Source organism: Topomyia yanbarensis, chromosome 3 (assembly GCF_030247195.1).
Source record: "Topomyia yanbarensis strain Yona2022 chromosome 3, ASM3024719v1, whole genome shotgun sequence".
NCBI lineage: Eukaryota > Metazoa > Arthropoda > Insecta > Diptera > Culicidae > Topomyia > Topomyia yanbarensis.
The window spans coordinates 340,225,067-340,237,068 of NC_080672.1; the positions used below are offsets into that span (position 1 = coordinate 340,225,067).

Sequence of the window (12,002 nt, forward strand, 5' to 3'; positions counted from 1 at the left end):
TCTCCCGTTTGCCCGAAAGATGCAAGTTTTGCTCTTCTCTACCGGTCACCATCTATGCCTTCTCTCCCCTGTCCTTGATACAACTGCTTCTACACCGATTTTGGAAATGACCAAGCATAAGTATCCGATAAAAAATCACATTTGTATTCCGTATTCCTAGTTTTAAGATAGTTGTAATTTCTACTCTTTGTTAAAACTATTGTCCCCCATCTTGTAAATAGAATTGTATCCCTAGTTTTAAAACATTTGTGAAATTTTTCATAAATATTTATTCTCCCTTTTGTGTACCAAACTATATTGTTAGTTTTAAGATAACTGTAAATATTTCCTAAAAAACTATTACTATTGAATTCCTTGTTTTAAAATTTTTCATAAAAAAAAATCTTTTGCCCCCTCTCTTATATATTGAATTTTTTTTCTAGTCTTAAGATAGCTGTAAATTTTGTCTCTTTTATAAAAAAAAATATTGTAGCCTCCTAGTTTTAAGATATTCAAAATGTAAAAACAAAAGAATTCGGCACCGCCAAGCTAACGCATTTGTGCCTATCAAATAAACGAAATGAATAAAAAAAAATCATAAAACAATAAATATTATAGTTATTACTGTTTCAACATTGTTCATCGCAGAGTTCTCGCAGTAGATTTACAATAAAATTTCATGTAACAATCAATATTACTGTTCAGGAAAAAATTGATGCAGTAAATTCACATTAAATTTTGTTTTCGAGAAAAAAATGTATGGATAAAAATCGATTTTTTTAATGCTAAGATACATAACCACCCCCCTTTTCTCCCTGTAAAAGTCGATTTTACATTGAAATTTACTGTAGAAATGTAAAAGTTTATTGTTTTTGTATTGTAGCATAACACTAGAATTTGCTGTAAATTATTGTAAAATTACTGTACTGTCACAGTGAAAATCATGGTTTCGTTACTGTACATTTCTATTCGGGCAGTCTGCAATCTACGAAGTATACAGTGCTTACGCACCGCAACGCAATGAAAAAGCTGGCCGAAATTCACATTTTCAAAAATAGTTTTAGGATACCATTGTATTTTCTGTTATATTGTACCACTGTATTCTCTGGTAATTTCTGCATAAGATGGTCACCATGTTGTGAATATTTACTAAAGTTTGGCAACACTACTACCCGCCAAAGTTAGAAGTTGGTTATTTCCGTTTTACTGATTAAAAATCGCGGGTGGAGCCAAAATCTCCAAACATTACTGATAGGAATTGTCCCGACTCAAAATTTTTATGCTTTTAATAAACCTAGGTCTGGGTCAAATTTTGGTGTACATAGACTAGAGATGGTGGGGTTCGGGTTTTTGGACTGGAAACCCAGACCCGGCGGATTTCCGGTCGGATTCTGTAAATTTAAACTTCAACTAGGTTTTTGAAATTTTAAACTTTCGGGTTCGTAGGTACGGGTTTTTCAAATTTAGAATTTTCGGGTTCGAGTTATGAACAAATCAAGCCCAACCGTTTATTGACGCTATATACGTCTATACACAACACCCAGTCTCTTTTTGTAGTAATGAACTTTACTTCATGATACGAATGGATACCACATATAACCGTACTAAATTTTACCACTTTTGAATCGCTAGAATTTTTCAGTCATGTATAAAATTTCTTCTCCTCAGATTCGCAAACTGCCCGAATTATTTTTTTTTTTCAAAACTAGCATCTAAAATCTCTTTGCGATTTCTTTTTCGTGATAATCATCAAAGGAAATTTGTTGAAAAAAATTCCTTTAGGGAATATGAATTTCATCATACTTTTGTAGTCGATATTTAGGCCGCGGTTGAAGTAAACGCGTGAAACTCGACTAAAGCGCATAGCAAAGGAAAACGAGGAGAAATCTACGAGAAGTATAGACAATACAAAACTATCTCTTGAAACGTTCCTGATTGGTCGTTTTGACAGTCGCAAGCTTTCGAAAAAAAATTCAGAAGTGTCGCGATGCACAGAGGAGTAACTGAGGTCGAATCCTGGCCAAAATTATTTACTATACTGCTATTGCTGTTATTGTGCCTTAATATGAACAAAAAATAGACAATAACTAGTTTTTGGAACAATTTGGTATCTACCCATCTATCAGCGCAGAGGTCAATTTTCTATATCCTTTCAAATACTAGTAATCTCGAGGAGTTCTTTGTGAATACATTTGTTTTTTTAGTTGCATAAACAAATGATCAGTGGAAAAGGAAGAGGGAAAGGGACGTCTGTGCACGTATTCATAGAGATACACTTTTCCAAACATAGTATTTGGCCCTACAGCATTTCGATGTACTCCAAATTAGCAAAAATTTCAAAAATTTCAAGTCGCTTGGAATTTGTGCATAGGACAAGTCCGGAAGAATTCTTATGTTTTTTGGATAGCTGGAATCTTGTTTTATAATACTGCTTCAGAAACTTTGCCGGATCTAGCCGTTTAATATAACTTTAAATCATTCAAGTTTGGAATAAAATGTTTAAAAAACGTATTTGTTAAAGTTAGTGCAGCGCACAGCAACACTACTATTTTCATTTCGTTTTAGGCTGAAGTTACACAAATGGTTGTGTTCAACTACGTTTGTAATAATATTGTCTTATTTAATACCGTCATCATCATTAAACAATTGCTGGATAAATAACGAATATGATTAAAAAACCCCTTAAAATATCAATGCAAAAAATTCTTGAACAATTTTCGACATATTCATAATTTTGCCACGTTATACAGTAGGCTTCTAGGTATGTAAAAAAAATATAACTAAACAAAAAATCGAAAAAAAAATTAGGTTATTGGCCAGGAATTTGTTCTAGTACTTCTCTGTGCGACGGTCTGATTAACGGTACTTTTTGATACACATTGAATTAGAATTGTACATTAAGATTTAACTAAGTATATTGTTAACGGAAACATGAGTTAAAATGATAACTAAATTTGAATGCAGAACGATTTGTATATTCTTACCATAGTTGCGATCTACGAGATGCTTAGAAACCATTGCACAGTGGAAAACAATGTACCTAAAACACGACTTTTTTGAATAGGCTGGATAAAGTTTACCAAAAAAGGTGCTTCTTATGTAAAAAGGTCTGAACAATTGACTGCTGGCATTTACAATGACCGTACGGTACGCTATAATGCTCGTTCAACTCCAATTCCTTCTTTTTATTTGAATTTATATTCAAGACTGAATATATAACTCGGAAGAATGTTGTATGTGGCTGACCGAAGTTAGTATTTCTTATGTTAAAAGTCCAGAGAATCGATTGAAGATAGTTATAGAAATCTCACAAAATGTGTATACCCATTTTACCCTAATTATCCGCACAATTTTAGTTTGCAGGTGATCCTGGCTCTATATTTTGGTGAAAGACTAAATTCGGCTGATCAAAAGTAACAATTATTATGAAAAAAGTCCCAGTTATCGTTCAAATATAGTTGGAATAGCCGCACGGAACGTGTGTATTCGTTTTACTCCAAAAAGTGCTGAAAGTTGCTGATCAATAGTATTTTTTAATGTAAAATGGTCTAGGGAATTGATTGAAGGTAGTTACAATAACCACACGAAACATGTATACCCGTTTTACGCCAATTCCTCTCATTACTCACTTGTGAAGGTAAAACTGGCTCTACTTCTCGGAAAGAGGCTGAATGCAGATGATTAAAAGTAATAACTTTTATGTGAAGAATTCCCATCAAGCTGATCAAAAGTAGTAATTCTTATGTAGAAAGGGGGAATCGATTGAAGATAATAAGAATTATCTCACTGAATACCCATGTACCCGTTTTACCGCAATTCTTCGCTTAATAAAAATGTGAAGTTATATACCCTATCCAACATTGCGGAAAGTGGCAGATCAATAGTTATTTTATGTGAAATAACCCTGGGATTCACATTGAGCATAGTTAGAATGACCGCACAAAACGTATGTACCTGTTTTTCCTCAATTCATCCATTAACTCAAGTGTATAGCTCCACATTTCAGAAAGAGGATTCATCCGGCTGATCAAAAGTAGTAATTCTTATGTAAAAAGTTCAGAAAATCGATTGTGTATGGCTATTGATTAACCACACGAACCGTGTTAACCCGTTTTACCATAACTAAAGTTTGAAGCTAAATATAGCTGTACTTCTCGGGAAGAGGCTGAATGCGGCAGATTAGAAATAATATTTTATATGTAAAAAATCCCAGAGCTTGCTTCGTGAAGTCATTCTAACTATCGATAATTTATACCGATACCAGTTATGGGAAGAAAAAGGGTAAAACGATTACTCATTAGGGGGTGGGCGTAGCGTATTGGTAAATCGATTGCCTTGTACGCAGCGCACCTGGGTTCGAGTCCCGACCCCGCACATGGGGTTATAAATTTTTCATAAGAGATTAAGGTTAAAACCTCTATAATCGAAATAAAAAAAAATAACCCGTTAAATCCCTATCTGCAATCGATTCTCTGAATTTTTACGGAAACCACTACTTTTGGTCAGCCGCGTTCTGTCTGCTTCCGAAATGTAGAGTCAGGTTCAACTGGAAACACGAAATATGGGAAGAATTGGGATAAAATGGGTTCACACGTTTCGTTTTTAAATACTTTCTATGCATTTCTCGGTTTTTCATAAATAACAAATATTAATTATGATATGCCGCACTCAGTCGTTTTCCGAAATGTACAGTAAGGATTAACTTCAACCTTAATTAATGGGAACTGGGGTAAAAAGGAAGCAGACGTTTCGTGCGGTCATTGACACTGTCTTCCTTAAATTTCTCGAACTTTTTTATGTAAGTTTTTTTATTTTATTTTTTTTTTTATCAATACATTTGATCAGTCGCATTCTACCTCTTTCGGAAATGCGGAGCCAGATTTAACTTCACACGTGAGTTATGAGAAGAATTGGGATAAAATGGATACGTACGTTTAATGCGGTCATTCTAACTATATTCAATCGATTTCCCGGACATTTTAGATAAAAATACTATAATCTGACGCACTCACACTTTTTCTGAAATGTAGAGCCAGGATGTAATTCAAAGTTTGGCTAGGGAAAGAATTGGAGACGTTTGCGGTCATTCTAAGTTTTCATTTCCTGGACTTTTAAAGCTAAAAATTATTACTTCGATTCAGCCGCATTTAGTATCTTCCCGCAATGTAAAATCTGATTTAACTTCAAATTTGAATTATTGAAAGAATAAAGGTAAAACGGATTCACACATATCCGGCGGACCTTCTGACTTCTTGCAATCGATTCTCTAAACTTTTTAACACAAGCAATGCAACTAATGATCAACCGCATTCAGACTCTTTCCGATATATAATTCAATGTTTGATTTTTTTCGAGTTTTAAGAAGAATTGGGGTAAAATGGGTTAACACGTTTCGTGAAATCATTCTATCTATTTATAACACTAGTTTACAAGAACAATAAAGCTTCAAGAAAAAGTATTTTTTAGACTAATTTTGGGTCGCTGAACACGAAAACAATATTAATTTTTTGTGCTTGCGATTTTGTGATATTCTCAAAAAAAATCACTTTTGAGCACTTTTTGTAGTTTTTAGTCAATATTTCGTGTCAAAATCATTCAAATAATTAAGTCAATATGCAGGTTAAAACGTGCCGAGATGCCCTTTCCAAAAACATATAATATGTGTCGATCATATGCAAAATTTTTAGTGCTACAAGCGACCAAAGTTTTAAAAAGTGCATTTTTGACCATTTTTAAAAGTTACTCATTTTGAATTGATTTTTTTTTTACAGAATAACAATTTTTACTTCGGGGACCTTTTAGAATCTAAGATGACAGATAATATGTTAACGTTAATTTTAAGTCTAATATCACTAACATCGGATGGAAAATGTTGATGCTATGGCACATTGAGCGAAATGGAAATTTTATGATTTTAGCAGACCCTGCCCTGGTGCAGCGGTTTAGAGGGTGTAGCACTGGTCTCATAAGCCAGTCGTCAAATATTCGAGTCCCTATTGGGAAGGAGTCTCAGTGGGATCGTAGTACTAGCCACGTAATGTTCTGTGAACTGATAATCTGCTGCGAAGCCTGTTGAAGCAGAAGGCGAAAATTTCTTTAATTCGTTAAATATATACTCACCACAGACAAAACCAAATTTTTCCAATGAATATTTCCACATTTTGAAAAGAGCACTTAGTTATACAATGATATATCCAAAACCATTTCAATGCCGCAGGATGGATGGATGCCAGCTCGAGAAGACAGTACTAAACACAAACAAAAACTTTCAAGTATAGAAGATTATTTCAGCCGAAAGTATGATTGTGCGAAAAATAAAGTTACAATTTTCACTAAGTGCTTCATACCATCTACATTTTCATCCGATTTTTGTGACCATTTGCTTAAAATTTATGCAAAAAGATTATTTATCTCATTAGATTCTAAAAAAAATTTCTTCTGCCCTTGATTTATTATAAAAAAATTACTAGAAATATGCATTTTATTTTAAAAAAGGTCGAACATTAGACTTTTTTTTAATTTGGTCGATTTTAATCATAATAAATGTACATTTGATCTACGCATATTATACATTTTCGGAAAGAGCACATCATTACCTTTCGAACTGTTTCGATCGGATCCTATTTGAACGAGATATTGACAAATAACTAAAATAGTGCCCAAAAACTTTTTCAAAGAAATCTTGCAAAAGCTTCTTTGAAAAAATGGTTTTCGTATTCAGCGATCCAAAATTAACTTAGAAAACACCTTTCTTCTTAGCTTATCGCGATTACATCAAAATTGTTAAAATCTGCCTGTTAAATTAGATTCTGAAAATATGAAAAATAATTTTTTTCTGTAATAAAAAAATAGAACAAAAACAAAACAGAGGAAGCAAAAGAAAAACGTTTTTTTAAGCTTGAACTTCTTTGAAAGAGAAATAGAGTATTATTTTCGTGTTCAGCTACCCAAAATTAATCTAGAAAACACTTTTTCTCGTAACTTCATTTTTCTTGTAAACTAGTGTAATCTTATTTAAGACCAAAAGAGATATGTGAAAAACAAAGCAATTTTCACTCGGTGCTTAATAACATCACCAGTTTTTATCGGATTTTCGTGATATTAGGCTTAAAATTCACGTGAAAAGTTTGTCTGTCACCTAAGATTTTGAAAGATTTTTTTGCCGAATTATTTTTTTACGAAAAATCAACTAAAAATGAGTAATTTTGCCAAGCATTACTTTTTTTACTTTGGTTGCTCTTAACCCTAAATTGTTGATATTTTGTCCTAACATGTTATACATATTTGAAATGGGCACATCGATACCTTTCGAATGGTAGGTTTGGAAAGGAATGGTTTGCTTTAATCGGAAGATTTGTTCCTGAGATATTGACCAATAACTGCAAAAAATGCTCAAAAACACGTTTTTCAAAAAATCACAAAAAGGTTCTTTGAAAAAGAAAATGGATATGATTTTCGTGTTCAGCGATCCAAAATTGACTTAGAAAACACCTTTTTGCCTAACTTCATGCAAACACTTAAAAATTTGTAAGCTAGTGTAATTGATTCCTTGGACTAGCACCATGAAAAATTTCAAAATATTTCAAGAATGCAATGTGATTTCTAGGATCTTCTCCGGTTGCTCATCACACCGAATAGGCAGTTTTGTTTGTTTATACACCAATTTAACTAATAATAAGCCACATCTGAGAGATGATTTTTTGACAGCAACCTTTACTGGGTCGAACGGACACTTTTGATTTAAAATTTCACATTTTGATATTGTTCAAGTGTATATTTTTGTATTATAAGATTGCAAAGAAAACTCAAGTAATTAACAAAAAAATAAGATCATGCGCTTAGAAAAAATTAAAACTACATTGGACGGAAACATCATCGCGACGTATTTATCTCTCTGAAAATAATATTTCACATGTTCAGAAATGTAGTCAATATAGTGTCTCATATAATGTGAAACTCGGCTGAATTAACTAAATAACTGTGAACGACGCATTTTTTTTAAATTTAAATTCTTGTGAATTGAGACGCTCCTTTTTCAAGTTTCTCGCGAAACGGAAACACTGAACAAACACTCTTAACAAGACGATGTACTTTCTAGTTTGAGCTTGAAAACGTAAATATTTTCAAAGTACGAATGTAACAATCATTACCAAGTCGCTAATTGGTTTCATGGGCATCTAGTAGAAATATTGGAGAAGAGCCGCCTATAATCAAGTGATCAATAAACGGCAATCCCTTCTAACAAGTTTTGGAATACAAATGAGATACTACGGTCATGACATAAAGAAATCGAATAAGTAGCTTAGAGCTCTATTGTAGAAAATTTCAATAATACATCTTTAGCAACGATTTGTTCACTTCGGTTGCATGATTGTGTGTGCATGCAAAATTGAAATCAAATAGAGCAGTAAATGGAAAACTTATCTTCTCGTGAACACAAACAACGGTTAGTAGCTACTACTGCTAGCAGCAGTAGATACGCATATTAAGAAGCAGCCGTGAGTCGAGTAGGTATTCTAAAATGTAAGCCGGGTGGAAACTATTTCATCCGAAGACCGACTTTCCGCGGGTAAGAACACTCTACGATGCAACATCAACCATCCACACCATACGGTGCAAGTTTGTTATAGGGTACTTCATAGTTGCACTACTGTTTTCCAAGAAATTCCTCCACTTCTTCACATTCGTGCGCTTGCAAAGGACTTTACCATGTCAGGATACTGCGGGCGATGAAAAACCGTTTCCTCAAAGTAGCTGCAGTGTAGGCGAAAAGGGAACGCGCTTCGCTTGTTTTCCTCTTGTTTCGAACAAACTGAGCTAATAGGGATACACTTGTTTTCACTTGAGGCGTCTTGCTGTAGCTAGCGATTTTCCTCGTAACGCGAAGATGATAGAGAGAGCGATTTACGAGTAACGTTATGATTATAATATTTTCCACTTCACTACCACCAGAATTTTTGATGTTAGTTGAATAATGCCGGTAGTATTAAAAAATTATCCCGAAATACCGAGCAGTATGTAATGTGAATGAAATAAGATGATCATATGGATCTGCCACATGAGTCCATTTATTCAATCGGTGATGGTGGCCATAGTTAGCTAGCATGAAGTGTTACTAATTAATGTCGCATGAGCTAGTACATTGATTTCGTACTCGCGGGGACAAGAGCATGCGGTGGCTGATGCTGTTACCTAACCAAAATTGCAAATGAGGATTTATGTTACAGTTACAGTTAACTTTTCCGAAACCTACACGCAGTGTCACTGCGGTTGGCTTTACAGCAAAGGCAGAAAAAGGTTGGATTATCTGAAACAAGCTGCTGCAGGGGTTCACCAAAGGTAAATTTGTAGCTAATGATTATGTAAATTAAAGAATATGAAAAGGATACATTTCTTGGAAAAAGTCCAGATGGGGAGGCTGCAGGATGTCAAGCGCAGACAGTACCTGTAAGTAAAAGAGAGAAGAAAATAATTAACAATTAGGTAACGGCAATATTAAAATGAAGTAATTTAAAAGCATCTGCAAACAGCTGTTTACAACAGGCAGCCTGGGTGGTGATGATTCAACCGGTTTACCGTCAGCCAATCTGTCTAAGGTTGACCTTGCACTGAAACGGCTTTGTGATCCCACGTCTAAATATTTCTTACACCACCCGACCCGACACATCACACTGAACTAGTTTATTCAATACCAGTTGGATCCGTCTGACAGCGAGAGTAGTTCAGATCTATTTGGCATGGTTCCAACATGCGACGCCGGATTCATCGTTACTATACCAAACAGCACACCTAAAACCGCCCACAGTTCGGTGTGTCGTCAGAAACTTCTACGAGCGGCCCGATGCTTTACTTTCGCACGTCACTGATGTGAGGTGTGCGCAGCTGAATGTTTTGCACAGTGGAATGTCAGTAAAAGTAACTTGTTCGTGCGGAAAAAATATTGAGTGTGGTGTCTTGTCAAAAACAATTTCCACTCAGTGGAAGCCAAGCGCCGGAATTTTGCAAATCTGTGCGTCATTATTTCGTCACTCTATAAGTTGTTTTATCGTTCCATGAAATGTAAAGGATTTTGATCGTACAATATTTTAACAAAATGCGATAAATAATAGCTGTATATCGTTCCAGACTGATCTTTGCCCGCAAATAATTTTTGTTTATCTAACTTAGCAGTGGATCTTTTATATATTTACACCAAATGAAGGTAAAAAATACCCCAAACGTAAGAGAGGAATTTCACCAAAATTCGTCCGAAAATCTTTGAGATCATGACCATCTTCGATTCCGATAAAACTTGACACGAGTCACCGGCATGTTAAATTAAGCATATTCCACTGCCAATCAGATCATTTTGACTCGAGGCAATTTTTAAAACGGCATAGAAGTTTTAGCATGCATAATTTAAAAAAATTGTGAACTTTGTACTGTGAAATAATACGAGAAAGAGTTACAGGTGATGAATACTTCTGCACAAAAAAATACACGCTGAATTATTTTATTTAATGTTTGCGAGATCGCGGGCGTAATCATGTGTAGATGATTACAATTACATGTTTGCGTTTGTGTTATCGTGAAAGCCACGAGCGTTTGTACCTTTGGAATGGGAGAGATTGTAAGTGTATATGACAGAATATGCAATTGATTGCGATAGTGACTGTTACTATGAATCTAATTTTAGAAATCGTTATGAAAGAAAATATAACACGCCGAATAAAGAAAAAAGAGGCAAATAGATTGATTATAAGTGTACAATTGGATGTATATTATTTGTGGTATACATGAGTAGTGGAAAGGCAAACTAATAGAAATACAACAAAACAGACTAATGAAGTATAAGAAAAGAACACATGTAACATGCAATCAAACTACTTGAATTCGTCTGAAGGCAAGCAAATGTTTATTTACCATTAACGACAATTGCATTTCACGTGCTTCGGTATTGTACCTTAATCTTCCAAAACAAATCAAATCGAATGCACACATTAAACACCGGAAGGATTACCGACTATTCTATCATATACGCCAGCTCTGCGTCCATTCCCTGACGCAGTTGTCAAAAATACTCAGACGAACACATACACAGATAGACATACGACTAGCACATAATAATTGCACACTAGTACTAAAAACTACACTCATTATAAAACAACCGCTGATAGGCTTCTACTTTTATATAATTAGCCTGCGGACGATGATGAAATCGACCGATAAATCGACACACAAAAACTCCACTGAACAGTGCTTTAAAATGTTGTTTTCGCACTCAAAATTTATAGCATCTAAACCGTAAAGTTTGGGAGCATAATTTGTTCGGAGAAGTTCTTGCTTTTATGATTGCCCATCTGCAGGAATATACTGTTCACCTATAAGTGATAAATTGCCTATAAGTTGAAATTGCCAAAGACACTATATATCTAACTTCAATGGTTAAGGAACATGTTATATGGAGGACCCCTTACCAAAGTTTTTGTCATGAAAACTGTTTTAGTTATTCTTCTAAGTTCTTGTAATCTTCCACAAAGTTGTTTGCGATGTAGAATCACATATTTTTGCGGAACAAAGTAACTTTCTATCTGCTGTATTCAAGAAATGATCCAAATTTTGCGATATTCCAACGTTAAGAAATTAAACATTAAAAAACCGCAGTTATTGGCCCCCGTTCGTTGACGGCTTTACTAGATAAATATCGATGAGCAATCTTTGGGGAACGACATATGGTTAAGGTTCCAAAAATGACAACCACAGGTGCAAATTTTTTTATCGCTTTTTGTGCCAAACAAATTTTTCCGTGCAATATACTCTTTAAAATTAAGTAAAATGAATGACGAGCTTCAAAAAAAATTCAATGTCTGTCATGTATTAACATTTGTTGATGCATGGCCTGAAATGACTACAAGACCGTAAGGAAATGAAAAGGTAAATGAAACCCACATTTTCAACTTTTCGCGTGAAATCACATTGTTCCATCGTCCAATTTAAATCTAATAATCTCGAAAATTTGAGATGAAAATGGATTATTGCTTTAC

The 12,002-nt window shown here is 34.4% G+C and overlaps 1 protein-coding gene across 3 annotated transcripts in view; it reads right to left on the minus strand.

Moving 5' to 3' along the window:
- Positions 1-12,002, minus strand: part of LOC131692042 (serine/threonine-protein kinase NLK) — a 307,702-nt gene that overhangs the window by 38,367 nt on the left and 257,333 nt on the right. For all 3 annotated transcript variants that reach the window (XR_009305902.1, XR_009305903.1, XM_058978878.1), the window contains one exon: positions 9,369-9,424. Coding sequence is in view for 1 of the 3 variants with exons in the window: in XM_058978878.1 (XP_058834861.1) it covers positions 9,369-9,424 (56 nt within the window). In the remaining 2 variants the exon portion in view is untranslated. The remainder of the gene's footprint in view (positions 1-9,368; positions 9,425-12,002) is intronic.